This window comes from Jaculus jaculus, chromosome 3 (genome assembly GCF_020740685.1).
Source record: "Jaculus jaculus isolate mJacJac1 chromosome 3, mJacJac1.mat.Y.cur, whole genome shotgun sequence".
NCBI lineage: Eukaryota > Metazoa > Chordata > Mammalia > Rodentia > Dipodidae > Jaculus > Jaculus jaculus.
Window position 1 is genome coordinate 157,072,815 of NC_059104.1, and position 20,383 is coordinate 157,093,197.

At 43.9% G+C, this 20,383-nt stretch overlaps 1 protein-coding gene across 4 annotated transcripts in view; it reads left to right on the forward strand.

The window, feature by feature from the left end:
• The first annotated feature begins 255 nt into the window (after positions 1-255).
• The window catches only part of Me3 (malic enzyme 3), a 193,905-nt gene continuing 173,777 nt past the window's right edge, over positions 256-20,383 (forward strand). For 2 of the 4 annotated variants that reach the window (XM_045144840.1, XM_004658265.3), the window contains exon 1: positions 499-959. In XM_045144840.1, the coding sequence (XP_045000775.1) occupies positions 777-959 (183 nt within the window). In that variant the 5' untranslated portion in view covers positions 499-776. Of the gene's footprint in view, positions 409-498; positions 960-20,383 lie in introns of those variants that run through there. The other 2 variants (XM_045144838.1, XM_045144837.1) reach the window with 2 other exon arrangements.

The following is a 20,383-nucleotide window of genomic DNA, read 5'->3' on the forward strand; positions in this document are numbered from 1 at the left end:
CACAGGGTCCCCAGAAGCCCACTTAAGAACTAAGGACATTGCACTTATAGATTAGAACTTTCTGAACGCTGGGTAGGGTGACTGGGTAACTAGATGTTAAACTGTATTTAAAATAATTATCGACGTTCTTGTAAGCCGCGTGTGGGTGGTGGTTGGTGTCTGGACTGCACGCATCCCAGGTCTTCTTCCTGGGGTCCAAAGCGGCTACGCTGCTGCAGGCGCGCGGTTAAGGAGCCCGCGCGCATCCCCAAGGGAGGCCTGACGCCCTGAAGAAAGAATTGGGGACCGCTTTTCTGGCACGCAGCAGCAGCCAGCCTTTGAGGGGCAGGACAGGGGACCCTGGGGACCGCAGCGTCTGCCCAGAGGACAGCCGGCTGCGGAGCATCATCTTCACTCGGGACGACGCAGGTGAGCCGGGGCAGAGGAAGCGGGGTGTGGGCTGCGGGGACCCCTCTTGACCGCGCAGTCGCCAGTCATCCGGGATGGGGGCGGGGACGACGCGGGCTGTCAACCACACCGGATCTGCTTTACCGGCTTGCTTTCGCTTTGCAGGGTGCTCGGCAGGCCTGGCGCACCGCACCCGAGCAGGTGGCCTCGGAGGAGGGGCGGCGATTAGCACTTTGAACGCTTGGGGAACCCCTGGCTCCCCCCCCCCATTGGAGTACGCGTCCCCGGCTCCCGTCCAGGTGCCCTCCAGCGCGCGGGTCCTGGCTGGCTCTAGAAGCGCGGCGTCCCTAACCTTGATCTCTCCCCGGTGCCAGGTCTGCGCCAGGATCATGGGCGCCGCGCTGGGCACCGGCACACGGCTGGCTTCAGTGCCCCGCAGGGTCTCGGGCAGCTTCCCGTACTGGGCACCCTCCGTGCCAGCCCAAGGCTGCCACTCCAAGTCCGGCCCACCTCGCTCGGTGCTCCTGAAGAAGCGTGGGTACGATATCACCAGGAACCCACATCTCAACAAGGTAACGGGCTGGGTCTGGAAGAGTCGCGAGGCCCGAGCCACCCCGTGGCTGGCGAGGAGGGGAGCCCCGCCCCCTGGGCCTGGGAAAGTCTGGCGGGGCCCTTTCTGGGGCTTTCTGGGTTTGCCTTGCCAGAGCCGGGCTCGTTATAGCTTTTCAGCCCTGCCCCCTCACTCCCTTTCTCCTGGTCATTTCTTCAGCATAACAGTATAGATATAGACCAGACCGAGGTACCCCTAATGTTGGTCTGACCTAGGATCAGATTTCCCTGGGGTCAGATTTCTGGTGTATCTTGTGCATCATTCCTTTAACTTTGGTGAGCTGGTGTCCTTATCTATTAAAGAGATGCACCTCGCAGGAATGTTGCAAGGTTTCAAGAGAAAATGGAGGTAGAGATCTTAGGACCAGTGAGAAAATAAACGTCAGCTACGGTTATGATCATTTGGAGAAAAAGATGAATCTGCGTGCAGACACAAAGCTCTAGTTATATACATCGCATTTAGTGCTTGAAGGAGTATCAGAGATCCCAGGCCAAACCTCTCCAGTAACAGAAACCGGACAAAGGGAACTTGCTCAAGGTCACCCCTTTTTAAATGCGGGCGCTGCCTCCTGGAGCGCTTGTGTCTAATGCTTCTGCCTTGCGCAGCTCACTGTTAGCACCTTTGTACAAACGCATTTCTTCTGGAAGAGCAGAAGTGTCTCCACGGTCACCGTAACTTGGGCAACTCCAGCTTCTTCGAGGCTCGACTTGGTCCAGTCAAAAAAAAATAAAAAAAATAGACCAATTCGTGCCTCATTTGAGACAATCATGTCGCTGAATTTAAAGTCATATTTTAAATTATTCAAAGTGCCACCTATGCAGTTACTGCAAAACAAGCATTTTAACAATTGCTCTGAATCAGGATTATGAAAGTGCAGCGGGGCAACCTGTATAGGAAATGTAGAGTTTTTATTTTTTCCTTTATTGCATGTGTATGTGTATGCATGTTCATACGTGTGGGTGAAATTGTGTGGAGGGGTGTACATGCACATGTGTGCAGGTATGGAGGCCAGAGGGTTGACTTCAGGTGTCTTCCTTAATTGTTCTCCACCTTAGTCTTGAGACAAAGTTTGTCACCGTGCCCAGAGCTCATGAGGTCAGTTAGACTCGCTGGCCAGTGAGCCCCAGCGATTCCTATTTCTGCCTTCTTGGTGCTTAGATTACATACATCCCCTACAACGCCTGGTGTTTCACATGGGTTCTGGGGCTAGGTGAAGACCTCTGGTCCTCATGCTCATTTCCAAATCAATCACCAGCTGGACCTAGCCCTGGAACCGAAGATAGGGTTTAAGGTAGGGCCACTTATACCAACTGGCTTAAAATAAAATGATATGGTGCTCTATTATAAATCTGGATGTTGTCATCAGATATCAGATGCTGGAAAGCAAAATGATAAACTCCCAGTACAGGCATCAAGCACTATGTTAATCATTGCCTTTGAAGTATGTATGTATTACCAGTCAGCCATTGTAGCTTTGTGAGTTAAGAAAACAAGGGGGAGGGAGCCCAAATGCATTTCATATATGTTTGTGTGTGTGCTGTGCATGTGTGTATGTAGAGACCAGAGAATAATCTGGGTGTCTTTTTCTCCATCTTAGTCTTGAGACAATCTTTCACTGGACCTAGAGCTTACTGGTTGGATTAGCTAGCCAGTGAGCCTAGAGAATTCCTTGTCTCTGCCTCCCCTGTGCTGGGATTCCAGGCATGCACCATGCTGCATTTTACATGGGTCCTGGGGATCTGAACACTGGTCCTCCAGCTTACATGGCAAGTGCTTTTCTCACAGAGCTATCTCCCCAGCCTCCCAGTACTCATGTCTTTTCATCCTTGGTTTTGGTACCCTAAAAACTTCTGTCCCCAGTTTAAAGCTTTTTCCTTCAAAGTCATATAAATGGAAGGCGATCCATACATCGATGGGGTCTGACCTTTCTTGATGTTATATAACGTCTTCATACATCTCTAAAGATGCTGATGCCCCTCGCCCTGACCTGTGGGGAGAGAGGAAAGCAGTGGGCAGGAGCTTTGCCAGGGAGCTACTATGAATGACCATCCCCTCCCTCTGGCTGTCCAGGTCATCGCCAGCATCAATTCAGAATCTCCAGAGAAGGCTTGGGCTTTCATTCAGCCAGAGGGCAGGACTGTGTTGAGGTTAAACAGAAGAACAAGTTTATCGCTGAGAAACAAGAGAGGGGAAGCCTTGAAAGAGTCTTCAGTGCTGAAGTTAATGGCAAGTTTGTGGGTAGATTTTCTTTTCTTTTTTTCCTAGAAGGTGAATCCTTCCAGGGCAAGAACTGAAGTAACTGAGTTTAATGTTCCTGTGACCAGCATGCAACTGCACCAGGGTAGCTCCTGAAGGATCTAACAGTGCACATAAGACTTCAGGCTATGGAGGCTTGGGGCCAGCACCGCAGCATTCTCTGCATATCTGAGCTTACACAGTTCTTACCTAAATTACTCTGTATTCATTGGTGGTTTATGGTTACAACAAGTTGTCTTTGAATGAAACACACACACACACACACACACACACACACACACACACACACACAGAAGATATACAGAGAGAAGAATATATGTATATACATATAGATATAGAGAAGAATACATATATTCTTCTTCTCTCAGTGGCAGCTTAGAAGTTTATTTGTTCTTTTGAACTGAGAGGAATTTGTCATTACAGTCTTGCCTCATCCACCATTTTGGACATGGTGGCTGGGTTTTATGGAGAACTAAAAGTTTGTTGGTGTTGCTGTTTTCTTCCCCTAAAGCAGGTAAGATAGTATGTTATCCCAAGACACATGCTTCAGATATGACCAAAGAGTAGGCCTCTTGGTTGAAAGAAAAGCAATAGATTACTAAGTAAACATGAGTTGCATACAAATCAATTCAGCCCTGAATTTCTGGGGTGCTGACACATGCCATAGAAACTCAAACACTGCTTGGATATTTCAGGACCAACTAAGTAGAAGCAGTTGAAATAACTATTTCCCTATTGCATGTTGTCCTATCTTCATGGGATTGGTCAATATTTGGTGTTGGGCCTTTGTGCAAAGAGCAACTAGAAGATCTTGTATTAGTTAGACTTAAAGGTCAGACAATGCTAACAAAGTGAACTCCAAATACAGAGGCTTAAACAAGGTAGAATTACGTCTGTCTCATATAAATAAGTCTGGGTAGGCACTCATGGGTAGCCTGTGGTTGGGCCTGTTGTTCTGTCTTCCTTTTTAAAAGAACCATTCACAAGTCTTAAGTATCATTTCTATTCACATCCAGTCAGACAGAATTTGGTCATATGCACACTTAACATAACTTGGAATTGGAGTCTTTGGCTGAGTACTCATGTCTTCAGGAAAAAAAAATAGTTCTGTATGATTAACAAAAGGAAAGAATAGATATTTGTAGAAAATGTCACAAAATGTTGAACTGAAACTTGCATTCTTTTGCTGTGTTCTTCTCCAATCTCTCACTTGCTCGATATCTAACTTTTATGAAAGAATGTGTAAAGTCAGTCTTAGACTTTCCAGTCTTTTGGTCCACTCCTCTCTCTGTTAACCACACACTGAGGGTCTAAGACTTTGGGCATATCTTTCACCACTCTCTTCTCTCAGACCCTGTAACTAAAACATCAGAAAAATCTCCTTGCTCTGTCTTCAGACTACACCTGACATCCAGCCCCTTCCACCACACGCTGTGCTGGTTTCAGGCCACTGACTCTGCTGCATCCCTGTGGAAGTGTGCCCAGTGGCAGCTTCCCAAATGGTCTCCTTGTTTTTATCCCCGAGCGCCTCTTGTTTGTTCCCAATACAATAGCAGAGTGATCCTTCTACAGTGCGTGTTAAATAAACACTTCCAGGAGCATTAATGAGCCCTTCAGAAATGTTGGCTTATTTTTATGAATGCTTCAATCCATAAAATTGTGCCACTTTTCTGCTTAGAACCTTGCAAAGTCAACAGGTATGCAATGCCTTTCATGACTTGGCTCTTTGTGCCTTCGTCATCTCCTGCTTGTCCACACCAGTCACTGCTCCAACCACACCAGCCTCCTTGCTGTCCCCCAGACACTGCAAGCATGCTCCTACCTAATGGCATTGTGCTGCCTGGTCTCTCTCCCCAGGATACACTTATCCAACACAGTCACATAGTAGTTAGCTCCCTTCTTCATCGGAGGCATCTCACTTTCGCAATGAGACCTACTCTGACCATCCCACATGAAGTTTCATGTAGTCCTTTCAACCTTCTTCACCCCTTCAGCATGCTTCCCTTTCTCCCAACATATTTGAGGCTTCCTCGCACACTACTTGATGTGTTTACTTATTGTCGCTGCTGTTAATTGCTTAGATTTCCTTCCTGTGGTGCAAGCTTCATTTCAGCAGGGATTTGTGATGTATTTCAGGTACTTAGTGCTCAATTAACAGACAGAATGAGTGAATGGGTCAGATTGTTATCTGAGTTGTCAGCCTCAAAGCCTGGGTCCTGGCAGCCCTAACAAACTAACCTTACCAACAGCCCTCTATAGGCCAATTAAAGAGAAAAGTTAATAGTGAAAAGTAGAGGCAGGAGATTTATTCAATGTGGAAATTCCAATTCCCTAGGGTCCATTGTCTCAATCACCAGACAGCCAAAGGGAGAATCCTACATGAGTCTCTAGAATATCATCCCTCCTGACAGGAAGGTTACCAAGTTCAGGAGTTGCTCAGATTCTCTGCTGACATTGCCTTCTCTCCTCCCTTTCTTTCACCTCCCTTCCCACAGAAAGAGCCCTTCTTTTACTCTAATGCCTCTCCTCCCTCAGTGCCCCCATCTATGGCATTGAAATGCCTATTTGGGATGTGGACAGGTCTCACAGTAGCCCGTTTTTGTGTCCAGGGTGTATCATAGAGTGAAGTACAAGGGAAGCACAACAAAGAAATATTTATTCTGTCTATTTCAAGTTTTCCCAGACTTAATAAGAGTTCAGGGAGGAAAGATGTCCCATTCTGAAGACACATGCTAGAGGTGGAGAATTAATTCTTAAGCCCCATGGAGAAGCAAAAAGGGATATCTAGGGAGTGAATTAAAGGTAGAAGGTCAGCTTCTGTCAACATCTCCAACTTTCTTGGACCTTGATCCTCCACTTTTGACTTCTTGGAGCCCCCATTCCCTCTCTGGACCTCTTCAGTTTCTCTGTTCCTTGGGTGTGCTGCACAAGAGAAGCAGTATCAGGGGTAGCTTCATCTCCAATGGTCTGAAAATTAAACAGCTCTGGGAAGAGATTTGCTGTTGCTGGAACCTGTAGTTGATAGGCAAAGTGTTCTCTCATAAGCATGGGGCTATAAATAGTTGTACTGTTCTCCTGAGAAAGTGTGCTATGTGTTAAGTAAGCATTTACAGGTTCATTACGAAGACTTGAGAAATACTATCTCCTGTCAATGAACACTTAATTCAAAATGCAAAATGTTAAATGGACTCTATACCCATGAGAGTTACTAGAAAAAGATGTAACTCTGGAGAGTGACTTGGAAGTGAATGTCTGGAAGCTACTATACTTATAACAGTGAGATTATGGGAGATTTATTTCCTCTATATACAATTTCCTTTAATTCCCCATTGTCTTTTCAATTTTATGTAACAGTTTCTTTGGGAACCACGAGTTGAGTAAATAACATTCACATTAATTTTTTGAAAGTGAATCCATCTGTAATCCATGGGTGTAACTCCCTCTGCCATGGTCTTATTTCAGGCTTTTATAATTAGCTATCTTCTGCAGATAATAGTTTTAGATTCGTGTAATAATAAAATGTTAGCATAGGAACCTCCTGCCAGTTCTAAAAGCAGTTGTAAACAGCAGTATTTGGATTACATAAGCAGCTGCATGGAGGGCAAATCCCTCACAGAAGTATGTGCTGTCTGGATCCAACCTGGGCCAACTGGCATCTTAAATCATTTTAACTTTTGGCTTGATATCAAGTTTCTTTGGACAATTCTTCAGGCTCATCTCTAGTCTCCCCACTTCGCGTTTCTCTTGTCTGTCTTTGGCTCTGTAGACTCATGGGGCTTTACAGTTTTATTTTACATTACATTTCTGTCATTTCTACCAAGGATTTATTTTGTTAACCATCTTCTTCTTCCCAAATGCCAGTCATATAGCGAGAGGGGAAAATGGCCTTTCGATTTTTTGGCCATTGCAGAAGGGCGCTAATGTGAGCACTTTTGTTGGCAAAGACGTAGATTACTGCTAGCTTCAAAAACGTTCACTTTGATGTATAGAAAGTATGCTTGGAAAGCCTTTGGGGTGGTGTCTGACCGCCTTTCTGATGTGGAGCACAAAAGATGCTCTATGACTGTGATGAAAATCTGATGGGTATCCTATAATTGGGGTGCCAAGGTCAGTGGCTAAAAGCATGCATTCATTTTGTACCCAAGGGGTTGCCAAGCAGCCCGGTTAAAACAGTTCCTACCAAGAGTAGACAGGAAAGAATAAAATATACCCAGTCATTTGAGGAGAGGGGTTTTTGATGGAATAAGCATCAGCTTTTGAGGAACTTGAATAAGAGAACATTAAAGCTGCATTTGCTGTTAAGAGGTTACTGAAAACTAGAAGGACTAGAGGGGATATAGTTGAATGGTAGGCAACTTGAGAATATTATTCTTTAAAGCATTTTGTCTCACTTGGTATCATTGTTTGGTTGTGAGCTACAGGAACTCCACATGTGGTTGGTCCTGAAACATACTCCTGTGAGGTGTAGAATTCTGGAGAAAACAAGCTCTGTTGAACCCTTTGTTTTGTCCTTTTGGAAAACAGAAGGATGGAGTCCACATCTCCATGAACTGGCAGCTCTCCTGAGTTGTGGGGCTGTTCAGTGACTTCCTGGAGGAGTTCACTAAGTATACAGTGGTGCTATACTCCAGTAACGGTTCATAGTTTCAATACCCTTTTCTGGTATTAAAAGTGGTATTGAGAATTCCAGCTCAGAATCCCATTATGCTGATTTTCCTGTGATAGTGTAATTGAAAAAAATTCATATAATAATTATGACAACTAGCATTTTTGGAGATACAATATGCCAGTAATTATTCTAAACAATTAGCATAGACATGAATTCATTTATTACAATACCACAACCTTTTTGTAGCTAGACAGTGTTAGTCTTATATTACAGATAACAAAACAGAGGCAAGAGAAGGTTAGCACACTTACCCATGGTTACACAGCTTGTGGCAGAGTTGGGTCTTAACCCCAGGCTATCTGGTTAGTGCCACACCTACATCCCCTGGGCTACACTACCACTTCCAGTGCACAGGAGCCCTCTTACTTGGAATTATGGCATGGCACCTGATTGCTGTGGCCTTCCCAGGGTAATGACAGTGGTATTCTCATCCACTGCTGTGGACCTCTGACTGCCTGTTATCACTTTTACTTGTTCGGCTAGAATTAAGGAATTACAGGTGGAAGGAATTTCAAAGATCACTGGATCTACTTTTTAAAATACGTTTAATTCTCCCAACACTCAATTATCTACATATTATATTCATCAGTAGGCATTTTATGAGATCCATTTTGGCAGTGAAGACCTCATAGTAAATCCAGTATTTCTTCTACCTATGAGAAGTTCACAGTATAAAAAGGGGTGCAGGTGAGGACCCACAAGTAAGGAGGCAGTTTCAATTCACTGGGTAAGTAAAGTAAGAAGGTAATTTTGTAAGTGTTACAAAAGCATGGAAGAGAGGTACAGAAATGCCTCTGATGGCAGAGTTTTCAGAGCCAACACAGATGGTAGTATCAGAGTTGGCAAATGAAGGTGGTGGAGGAGAAGCTGTTTAGGTCAGACCATTAGACAGAATGACCACCCATTGCTACTGTGGTAGAATGGGCAAAAATTTAGTTCAAGACCTACAGCCTATAAGGGGCTTCAGTTTCAGAGCTTAAATCATATAACCTCAAACTTGACAAATAGAGCTAATATCTCCAGAATTTGTAGATGCTCTTTGATTTTATTCATTGCATTGATTTTATGTTGCAGGAGTACTATTCAGATTAGGTCACTTAATCCTCAGCACACTTTAGCACCCAGCAGCTTCTCTGTCACACTGCCTTTCTTCTTTCTTTAAAATATATATTATTTATTTGAGAGAGAGAGAAAGGCAGAGAGACAGAGAGAATGGGCATGCCAGGGCCTCCAACCACTGCAAACAAACTCCAGACAATGCTCTCCCTTGTGCATCTGGCTGTGGGCCCTAGGGGATCAAATTGGGGTCCTTTGACTTTATAGGCAAGCACCTTAACCACTAATCCATCTTCTCTAGCCCGACTGCCTTTCTTGAGAATGCTACACAGAAGCAACTTTTTGAGCTTCCACATTCCTTTGGCATCTAGAATATATATGTAGGTGATGTTGGCTCCCTCCCCATCTGATCTCAGTGATCACTTGTTAGTTGTGTGTCTTTCTTCATCATTTGTGTTCTCTTCACACCCAGGAGCTTGTCTTTGAGGTACACAGCCAGAAGACTTCCTTCCCTATAGTATCCCCTCAATGAGCATTAGCTCCATGAATCCTTTTACTATTCTTTCTGCCTCAACAGATCAGAATCCACTAGAGTGAAGATCTGTGGCTGGAAGCCCTGGCGTGCCCATTCTCACACTCTCTCTCTTCCCCTTTCTCTGTCAAATAAATAAATAAATATTTTTGTTAAGAAAAGGTAACACTTAGCCTTTCATCCTAAACTACTTCCTGAATCAGCCTCTAGTGACTTGAGCAGAAATACTCCTGAACCTCCATAGTGAAGCAAAGACGTGCATTAATATTAACTATTGTCACGTTTCAAGCTGAAACACCTGCTAACATAGCTCGTGCTGCTACTCCTGTCTGTCCATGTCTGATAAATGAACATGCTCCTGACTCCTTCCTTCTTTAAACATTTCTATTTTTCTTTGCTGTAATGTGATCTCAAAGACAGTCCACAAAGTGTTTGGCAGAAAGCTGAGCCCTCATGTCAGACTCTCTTTTCTTATCTCTCATTTTATTTTTGGTCTATTCTAGTCTGTACTTATTTGTTTTGACTGTCAAAATCTTTTGAGGTCACAAGGACAGGGAATAGTAACACACTTGGTGCTTGCTGAAATAGGAGGAGAGATAGTTAGTGTCGAGAAATACCCATTAACATCCAGTTTTAGAAACAGGCTTTGAAATCTGCCCATCAGAGCTCGACTATTTCTCCTGCTCTCCCACTCCAAGAGCTGGCAGCAGCTCCTTCGTGCACATCTGCGGAGCCTCAGAAGCTGCTTGGCCCGGCTGGAGGGAAGTGGGAGCATGAGCGCTGATAGCACAGCTGTCAGGATGGCGGCCTGGCCTGCAGAGGTTCAGTACCTCCACTCATCAGTTTCCTTCAGTCACTGGCCTCAGCTGCAAGGCCATAGGGTCCTGAGCATCTCCAGCTGCTCTACTGATGAGTGAGCTGTTGAATATTCTCTGACCATCTCCCAGTCAACTAGACAGTGACAGCTGCCTCCTCTGGTACTTATGATCCCTGGGAATAGCATTAGAAATAACAAGAGCAAACCATTATATACTGCCTTTAGGTACTATAAATAGGGTTAGTTCTAAGCAAAATAAATATTATCGAGGGAATTTTGTACTATATCTGTTTTCACCTCCTCTTTCCACAGCCTCTTCTCCCATGCACATTGCCATCCAAGGCACATCCTGCACGTCTGGATGGTGCCCCTAAGATACCCACAGCTGCCAATCTGCAAAGGCCTGTATTGTTTATAGGGACTTGCTTCCTGTCCCAGATCTCATTGACCACCCATCATCCATCCACCCACCCATCAGTGTTTCTTTTTATTTCATATGTGTGTATATATAGTATGCATGTGTATATGCAGATGTACATATCCAGTGCCAACGGAGAAGGTCCCCAGGAGTCCCCTACCGTCACTCGTCTATGTGTTTCCCTGAGACAGAATCTCTCATGGACTCCAGAGCTTGCTGTTTTCACCAGCCCCAAAAATTCTCTCTTTTCTCCAACAGATATGGGTGACTATGCCCAGATGTTCATGCGGGTACTGGGGAATGAAAATCATGTGGTCTCAGGCACCCTCCAGCCCTCATGGTTACATGGAAAGTGTTCATACCTACTGAGCCATCTCTCCAGCCCCCAGTATTTATTGATTACCTAATATATACTAGAGTGGTTAAGTATTTGGAATAACATAATGAACCCCAACAACTATGAACCTTTTTCTTATTGGGTATATAACCTAGAGAAGCAGACATGAAATAAATAAAAGTATAAAGGTAATTATTGATGGTAAGAAAAAAAATAAACAGGTGACATGGTATCTTAGTCTTTCTGTCACTGTGGAAAATACCTGAGAGAAACCATCTATAAGGAGAAAAGATGTATTTGGCTTACCGTTTCAGTGGTTTCAGTCCAACTGGCTCCATTGCTATGAGCTATGCTGGGGCAGAGCATCATGGAGGTGGTGTGCATAGAAACTCAGCTTTGGCAGCCAGTAAGGAGAATGAGGGAGGGTCCAGGGACAAGAAAGACCCTTCAAAGTCACACCCCTACTGACCAGTTCCTTCAACTAGGTCCCACTTCCTAATAATACATTTAACTAAGAACTTATTGTTAGACCAATCCACTGATGAACTTAGCACCCTCATGACCCAGTCATTTCTCATTATTGTCACCAGCTGGGCACCAAGCTTTCAAGACACTGGGCATTTTAGGGGAGTACTTCATATCCCAACCATAAAATGTGGGGAAAGTAATAGAAGCTGGTCTTAAGGTTGCTAGGGAAGACTTTTTAAAGAAGGATATTTGAAAAGAGACCTAAAGAGAGAGGCCAGACAGAGGAGATGTTGCACTCATTATAGTCTAAGCAGAAGGAATTGTTTCTGTAGAGACTGGAGGTAACCCATAGCTTCACATGGCAAATCCTGAAAGCTAACCACAAGACCAACAAGAATGTTATAAGAAGCGGGAAGACTATGTAACATCAGAGCTAGGGTCAAATGGTATAGGGTCTGGGAGTGTGAGGTGTTTGCTAGGAGTCATTGCTATAAAACAAACACCATTACGTGGTTCAAAGCAAGGACTCAATCTCAGATTCCTTGAGACTGTTCACCACTCTATTGAACACCCCTCTGTGGAACACCTGCTGTCTTCCAGCACTGAGTTAGGCTCACAATCCTTAGTTTCAAGAACTTGGAGTCCAGGGGAGAGACAGCCCTGCAAACTCATAATGCAAAGCAGTATGATGGGGTTTGTATTGCACTAGAAGTATGCAGTTGCTAATGTGTCCAAGTAATTTTTACCTGGAGGGGGAGATGAAGCATAAGTAGGTTTATTAAAGTGGGCGAGTTTTGGTCCTATATTAAGTTAAATAATGTGTTGCACAGTATTAAAGGGAAAGTCACCTCTGACCTCTGCCCTGAGGTGATGTTTCTTTTCTTGCATTGAGATTCCTAGGTAGACAAATGGGGAAAGATATTTCAAGGAAATGAAGGACCATTGCATGGTGTGTGTGGTCATGTGGGTGATTCTGGATTAGGACAGAGTGTGGAGTGATGGGGCTGGAGAGCAAGTTATTGTGATGGGGGGCGGGGGTGTGGAGGAGTGGAAAGGACCAGGATAAACTCTGTGAGCCAAGAATTTGACCTTAGTCCCAAAGATGAGGAGGTGACACCACCATAGGATTTGAACACTAAATATATCACTTGGTTCCAGATAGGGGAGAACAAAACCATGCAAAGTACTTAGAGGAAGACCTGATATGACTGATGGTGAGGTGAACACAGATCTGAGTGGCCTGATGAAACTGGAAACTGAGTTCTGTCCAGAATTCCTCATACTCCATGGTACAATCCCAAGAGTTATTGCCAATATTTTTTAAATGAATGGAAACCATATATTTATCAACCATAAATTTATACAGCTCAAGTGGGAGGTTACATTCCTTTGTCTTTGCCTAGAAAATTAAACAAAATTAAACTGTATCTCATGCCAAGATCAGAAGTTCTGCTTAGCAACTATGTGTCTTAATGGAAAATAAATGAGTTAGTAATAAATGAAAGATCTTTTCAAAATATAAATTTCCCTAAGGGACACTTGGAGACTATAAAATAGTGAGAGACTGTGGAGTCGAGGCCCATTATATTTTAAGTGTTTTATTATAAATGGTGAAGTCATTGCCCTTTATCTAACTAGCCATACTTGCTCTGGTTACAGTTTTATCTCCTGGAGTACAGAGAAGGTATCAGCTCACTGAATACATGGTTGCTTTAGCTGGTATCTTTGTTGCCCAGCCTCTCATGCAATCCCTGGTACCAATGCTCCCAATCACAAGGACATGGGTGACAAAATTTTAACACTTCTAACAGTTCCAGCGACTTCTTTTTTCTCAGGTCCCTGGAGCAACAATCATTCCTTACACTGAAAATGGAAGGAATGTTAGTAGTTTGGAAAATATAATTTACAGGTGAGAATTTACTTCCTCTCTTTCTTCTTATTCTCCTATCCTCCCCACCCCTGCAGGGACTTGTATATTAGAATAAGGAGGATTTGGAGTTCATGCGGTATGGACCTTTCACAGATTTAGCCCACCACGGGCTAAATCAGTGAAAGCAGTGTTGTCACTTTCTCCATTGGATTGGATGTTACTTTGCCTTTCCTCTTGCCAAGTCCTGGGTTGTCTTCATGAACCATGATTCCTGGAGAACAAAAATAGAAAACCAGAAGCTTATGGAAATAATTTTTTTGGCTAGTTCAATCTAGAATGGGCCACTTGTGTCAGTGGAAAGCTGTTTAAAGATTTTTTTTTGTGAGTGGAATTTTAGAATCAGCAATAAAAATACCATTGTCAGTCTACTCTTGTTTTTCATACATTTTTGGGTATTGTCTGGGCATGGCCATGTATCACATGGTATGATTCTAGCTATGGTGCCCAAACATCATAGAAGTCCAATGATGAAAAGTTTCCCAGAATAAAATGTTCCTGGAGGCTACTGGTCTTATATGTCTTGTACAGTTATAGAAAGTCTTTGGCTTCCATGCCACATGTGACCTTTGCCCTTTTCCTCTCATGAGGGAGGCTCCAAGGGGGGAGAGGGAGCTTGAAAAGAAAAAGCATCTATGAAAAAAAAAATACCACAATGAAACCTAATTGTCTGTAGGTCTATAGGCTAAAAAAAAAAGAAAGAAAGAAAGAAAAGAAAAAAAGAAAGAAAATTAAATTATATATTTTTTGAAAACATCTTTGGCTTTAAAAACACTGCAGCTCTCCCAGGTCTTTGGTATTGTGTAACTTACTCTGTAAAATATAACTTGTAGTGGTTGTCTTTAATTCACCCCCTCTTCAAAAGAGCAAATTTTTATAATGGAGTCTAACACTATAAACATGTCATGATATTGTAATTGAAAGAAGAAAGGCTGTAAACACATTTGCATCCATTTAGCTTATGGTTTATAGATCTGAGGAACTTGGGTCCATACTTTACATGGGGAAGCATTTATTTTATTGGCTTTGCCTCAGAAGCATAGCTCCCATCAGCCCACTCAGGAAGTGCTCCATTAATGTTTTTCATCAAGTAACTTTTTCTGTAGTACTTTCCACTGGTTTTTCTGTTTCAATTCCATTTTTGTCCCTATTTTATCATCACTTTGACTATTATTTTCTTATCAAAGGAGTTACAATGTTTCTCCTATTTTTGATGTTTCCACTCTAGATGCCAAGACATGTTATGTAACTCAGAAAATTGCATTATTATTACTAAATATTTATATTCAATTTAAACTTACATATTATAAATTTTGTTGATCAAGGTCTCACCTCACAGACCTCCCTAAAATCTTCTGTTATTCTGGCTCAACTTTCCAAGTGCTGGATTCTAGGCAAATGCCACCATTCATCCAGTGGGATTTTTTTTTTTAAGATCTATTTCCATGAGTGGTTCATTGATACCAGTAAAATAGAGAACAGATCATCATATGTGATCTCCTGACTCTCTATTTATTGAACACAGTGATATCAGCCTTTGAGGAATGGTAAATCTCCATTTTCCCCCCTGGAAAGATAAGGAAAAAGCAACATCCTAGAGATGAGATCCCAGGGACTTGACAAGAGGAATTGAAATACCTGGGAGAATCAATGGGGGAAAACAGCAAGAAGGAGGGGGGAAAAAAGAGCCTGAATAGTAAGTGTATCATTGTTATAGGTCAAGAAGCTTTGGGTTGTAAGTCAGGGTGGAGAGCCTCAATGAAGATACGACATAGCAGACAGTTAGACAGTAGAGAAGACTGAGGACAGAGACCAGCACCAGCCAAGATGAGGTAGTTCAGGATCAGTGTGAGTGACTGCAGAGTATGTGTTACTACTGTTCAGTGCATCTTGACAGCACACACAGATGCAAGACAGCTTCTTAAGAAAATCAAACCAGCCTGCGGCCTGCTGAGTCAGCGTAAGAACATGTGGTCCCAGGCCATGTTTTGAGCATATGTTAGTCATATGCCAAAGCTGTGGTCCAAACCCTGGGTCACAGCCACTCACCTCCCTAGACTATGGAGGTTGGGCTGTGCACTGCAGTTTGAAGGAATTCAAGGTCCCTGGGATTCAAGAAAAGAAGACCCAGAGTCCTTCTAGCCTTGAGAAGCTCCCATAGGCTTTCTTCCCATGCTTTGATGGCCTGTCATGCCAGACAAAAGCATGCTGTGTGGCTCTCATGGCTGAACCCTCTGCTGCAGGATCCTTTGGGCCAGAGAGCGTCCCTGAATTTGGTCTAAGCCCCAGAAGTCAGTCTTGTTGTCTCTTTTTCCTACATCTAAGGTCTTTCAAGTGGTTATCATATTATATCATATCATATGATTTTTTTCCTATCATTTTGTATCTCTTATTACCAGGGAATTGGTGAAAACTAGGCCAGAAACCAGTAGGTGGCCAAATTTGTGCCTTAAAGGTCAATTCTGGACTCACAGCCACTCTTTTTTTTGGGGGGGGGGGTTTCAAGGTAGGGTCTCACTGTAGCCCAGGCTGACCTGGAATTCACTATGGAGTCTCAGGGTGCCCTCAAACTCACAACAATCTTCCTACCTCTGCCTTTTGAGTGCTGGGATTAAAGGCATGTGCCACCATGCCCAGCTGATTCACAGCCACTCTTTACCCAATACACATTTACAAGTCACCTATCCAGAGGATGCCTGGTTCCCTGCCTCTCTGTGCACACATCACCCCCAGTCACCCACTGCTTCCTAGAGCAGTGGCCGTCACAGAGACATTGAGCCATGAGAAACTGAAAAATTATGTGTTTGCAGCTTAATTTGAAAGGCTATCCAAATTTCCTCCACCTTGAAGTTTTCTGCTTTTTACTCCCTTTAGTCTCCCAGACTGAAGAAAGCACAAAGATTTTTGTTCAGGATACCACAGAGCCCATACCTGAGGCCATGCATTCATTATTTGTTCCTTTCGGAGAAAACTTACAGTGAAGGCAGACCCAGTGGGAAGCCCAGGTCCAGATTCTAGGACTGGCTGCACTCAAATGAGGTCCTCTGAGCCTCTGTTATGAAGGCATCGCTTCTACCCTAGCTCAGATGCTTTAATGTGTGTTTTCATGGTATCAGGAACTGCTTATGACAGCGTGTGGGGACATGTTTATGCTTGGAACAAATATTTGGGTGAGTGGTTTGTGTTTTGCGACACGGAAGCACTGATGCTAAATCAAGCCATGTAGCTGTGATTAAAGCACTGTTCATGCATTGTCTGGCAGGATCTGCATCTTGTTGTGCCGGTTATGCATTTCCAGTGGGGAAATCTGCTACAGGGAAAGGGATTACTTCTCCAGCTCCTTGACAAACTCGGAAGGAACAGGCTTCTCACAATTGCAAAGACAATGCCAACAGTCTTCTATGGGAAGCCACCGCCGGCAAAGTCAGGAGACTCCAACTGAAGTAGCAGTCAGAACACAGGCTGGGGCAGAGAAGACAGTAATTAGAGGGTGAGCGAGCTGACTCCAGCTGTGTGGCCTGAGGACTTGTCTTCCATTGCTAGAGTTGGCTGTTAATCCTTCTGAGGACTTCTTCCAACTTAACATTCTGTAGAGACAGAGAATGGGTCCTCTGACATTGACTTCCTGAGGGACTTTCCAGCCACGTTTGGAAGCAAAATCCTTCCCATTCTAATAGAGAGATAAGTAGAAGACTGCAATGGAAGGAGCACAGGCTCTGGTATTAGAGGGATCTGGGTTTATATCCTGACTTGCTGTGTGGTCTGGGAAGACTACCTGACAGTTCTTTCCCACAGTTTCCTCTGTATAAAAGAGTACATGTCCAACCTCCCAGCATTCTTTTGAGAATTAAAAGAGATAATGTACCTATATGAAGTGTTCACTTAAAACAGAGTGTCTGACAGAAAAGATAGTGGGCTCCCAGTGAGGCTACGTAGCCCCTCGACCCTTTTACCAACATCGGCATTGTGTTAAAAAGAGTTCCAGAAACTTGAAGCCCAGTCTGCTGCATAACTTTACCCTTCACAAGAGTTTCCCTCTTTCCTTGAAGAAGACCTTTCAACGAAGGCCCATTCAGTATTACTCATTTCTTTTAGTGTGTATAGTGGGTCATCCCCTGCCCCTACCCCAAAGCCGAATGGCTGCACTTATTTGTAAAGCTCCACAGTGAATGTTAATCCCCCCTTCTCTTGGTAGCTGTCATAACGTAGAGGTCTGACTGCAGAAGGAACATAGTTGTGCTGCACTCGTGCTCCGTGGTCCTCTCTGCACCGAGTGTGTGTGTGTGTGTGTGTGTGTGTGTCCAGGTATGCTGTAACACCCTACACTTACAGTGTTTGGGAGGAACTTTCCAGTACCTCAATCTCCATGCAGTATCTAATCACCTTAAACTCTGAATTTGAGGTTGGTCTGGAAACAAAATGCCATTTGCGTTTACCATAGCAGAGACTTAAGAGGATCTGGCATATCTAAGACAATCAGGAGCCAGAACCGGGCTGAGGGAGGAGGCTCCTTTGGAGAGTATGGTCCAGGTGGGACACAGGCCAAGGTGTCATAGTAAAGACAAAACCACCTTGCTTAGTGACTAGGGACTTAATATTTGCCTGTGTAGTTCAGAACCTCACCTCTTCCTATGTGAGCATTCTCAGAGGCTCTGTAATAAGTTGTCTATAGTTTCTCCTATCCCTGCTCCCAGTCCACCTTTGCCTCTACTTCATTCAATTTCTAAAGCATGATCTCGCTTTCTTAGAAAGGCTTCAGTGGCTCACTCCTATGCTATAAAGTTCAAACGACTCAGCACAACACAAGGACCCTCTGGAGGGGAGGCTCTGCCTACTTCCGCCTTCTCTGCTTCCCGGTGTGTAGCCTGTGCCCAGCTACAGCAGACTCACAACCCTCAAACACACCCCAGGCTCATTCCATTCCTGTCTCAGTGCTTCTCTTAGCTCTGACAGCTCTCATGTCACCTCCCTGACAGCTCTGGACCAAATTTGGGCTTTTTCCATTGTGTTTCCATGATCACTCCACTGCCATGACCCTTATCACACTGCCGTGAAGCACTTTTTCCTTTTATTTTTATCTTACATGCTGTGTAATAGGATGCCTTCAGGACAGTGATAGTTCTATGGTGTTTTTTTTTTTTTTTAATCCTTAAGAACCTAGCTTACTGCTTTTAACACACATAGCAGGTGTTTCATAATATTTGGTGGTTGAGTGAGCTCATACCCATGTATAGATCCTAGTTATGCATTAAACCCAGCCACTGTTGGTCTTGAATTTCTGGAGATAGAGAGAACTATGACTGATCTTGCATTTGTGTTTTGACTTCATTCCATATTTATTTTCTCCTTACAAATATCTAGGAATGATGGGAGGCCAACAGCAAATCCTGGCCACACCCTCCTCTCCTTGTTTATTTTCTCTGTAAATTGACTCCTGTTGTCTCAACACTGACAAGTCTAGGTGTGAGACTCCACTCTCTGCTCACCAGTTACTGGATCACTACAGGAGAAACACTTCAAGGAAAAGAGAAGCTGACATTTGCAGGGACACCTTTGCCTGTCTTTCTCAGTTATTCCCCAAAGCCTTTTGAGGTGGTCATTTATCCATTCTTTTTTTTAAGGATAAAGAAACTCAGGATCTGAGAAGTTAAGTAGCTTGCCAGAGATCTCACACACAGCAAACAGAAAAGCCAGTTATTCAGCCGTGATTCCAAAGTGTGTGCATGCCCTGCTTAACTGTGTCCCCTCTGAGCCTCCGGCTCCCTATCTGACACCTCACAGGAGGTAGAGAATGGTGGTTGTGCAAGGTCTCTGTAGATTGTCACAGGTCTCTAGGTGCAGGGAGTGTTGTCACTTGGGGCCTCTGCTAGAGTGCCAGTTCTCTAACTACCTCCGTCTTCAGTGGTCAGGCAAGGCTCAGTCCAGCCACTACCCTCCTGTCTAGCCCATGACCTTGATCTTCCTCTTTGCAAGTGTCTATTGTGCTACTGGTGTCCTTAAAACACCTCACAGACATCTCATTTTACACTTTATTCAGATGACTAAGGAGAACATGCCATATTTGTTCCCACTTTATAAGGTGAAACATCCCGGGGACACAGAATGTACCGAGCATCTGTTATATGGACTTCAACAGAGCAAGTGTTTGACCAGGGACCTTTTACTTGCTCCCTGCCACTTCACTGAACCCATTCCTTTCACTCTCAGATGCTTGAGGCTCTATAAGCATCAAGGTCTCCCTTCTGGGAGTCTGACAGTGTGTGTATGGTAGCTCTGAGCCTTCCTGGGACATGGGCACTATTCTAAGCAAAGCAGACCCAGAATAATGAAGATCCAGGGACAGAACTAGTCAAGTTAAAGAGTTCCAATCCTCTTTAGCCACTTTAACCTCATTAGCTCTGCTTTAGCCACATTGTGCTTGCCTCTTAACCTCTTCAATGTTTCCTCATTTCTGTGATGAGCACAATATCACCTGGTTGTTTGAGCAAATGACATAGGTTCTCCATAATCTATAACACTTTTATCTTAGTTCAGGTGGTCGTAATAGACTAACACATCATAGCCATTTAACATCTCACAATCTTGGAGGCTTGAATGTGAGATCAGGGTGCTAACATGGTAGACGGCCATCTCTTTCTCTGTATGTCCTTGCATGGCCCTTCCCTGGTATGTGAAAGTGACGAGTGCTCTTTTACCATTCAAAGACACAAATCCTATTAGAAGAGCCCTGCCTTCATGATGTCACCTTAGCCTCATCATCTCCCAAGGCCACACTTCCAATCACCATCACATCAGAGTCTGGGGCTCAAAATCTGAATTGGAGAGGAGCAAACATTCAGTCCTTAAAAGTCCTCAGCATAGTAACATTCATTTATACATTGTTAATAAGGGAAGATGTAAGAGAGG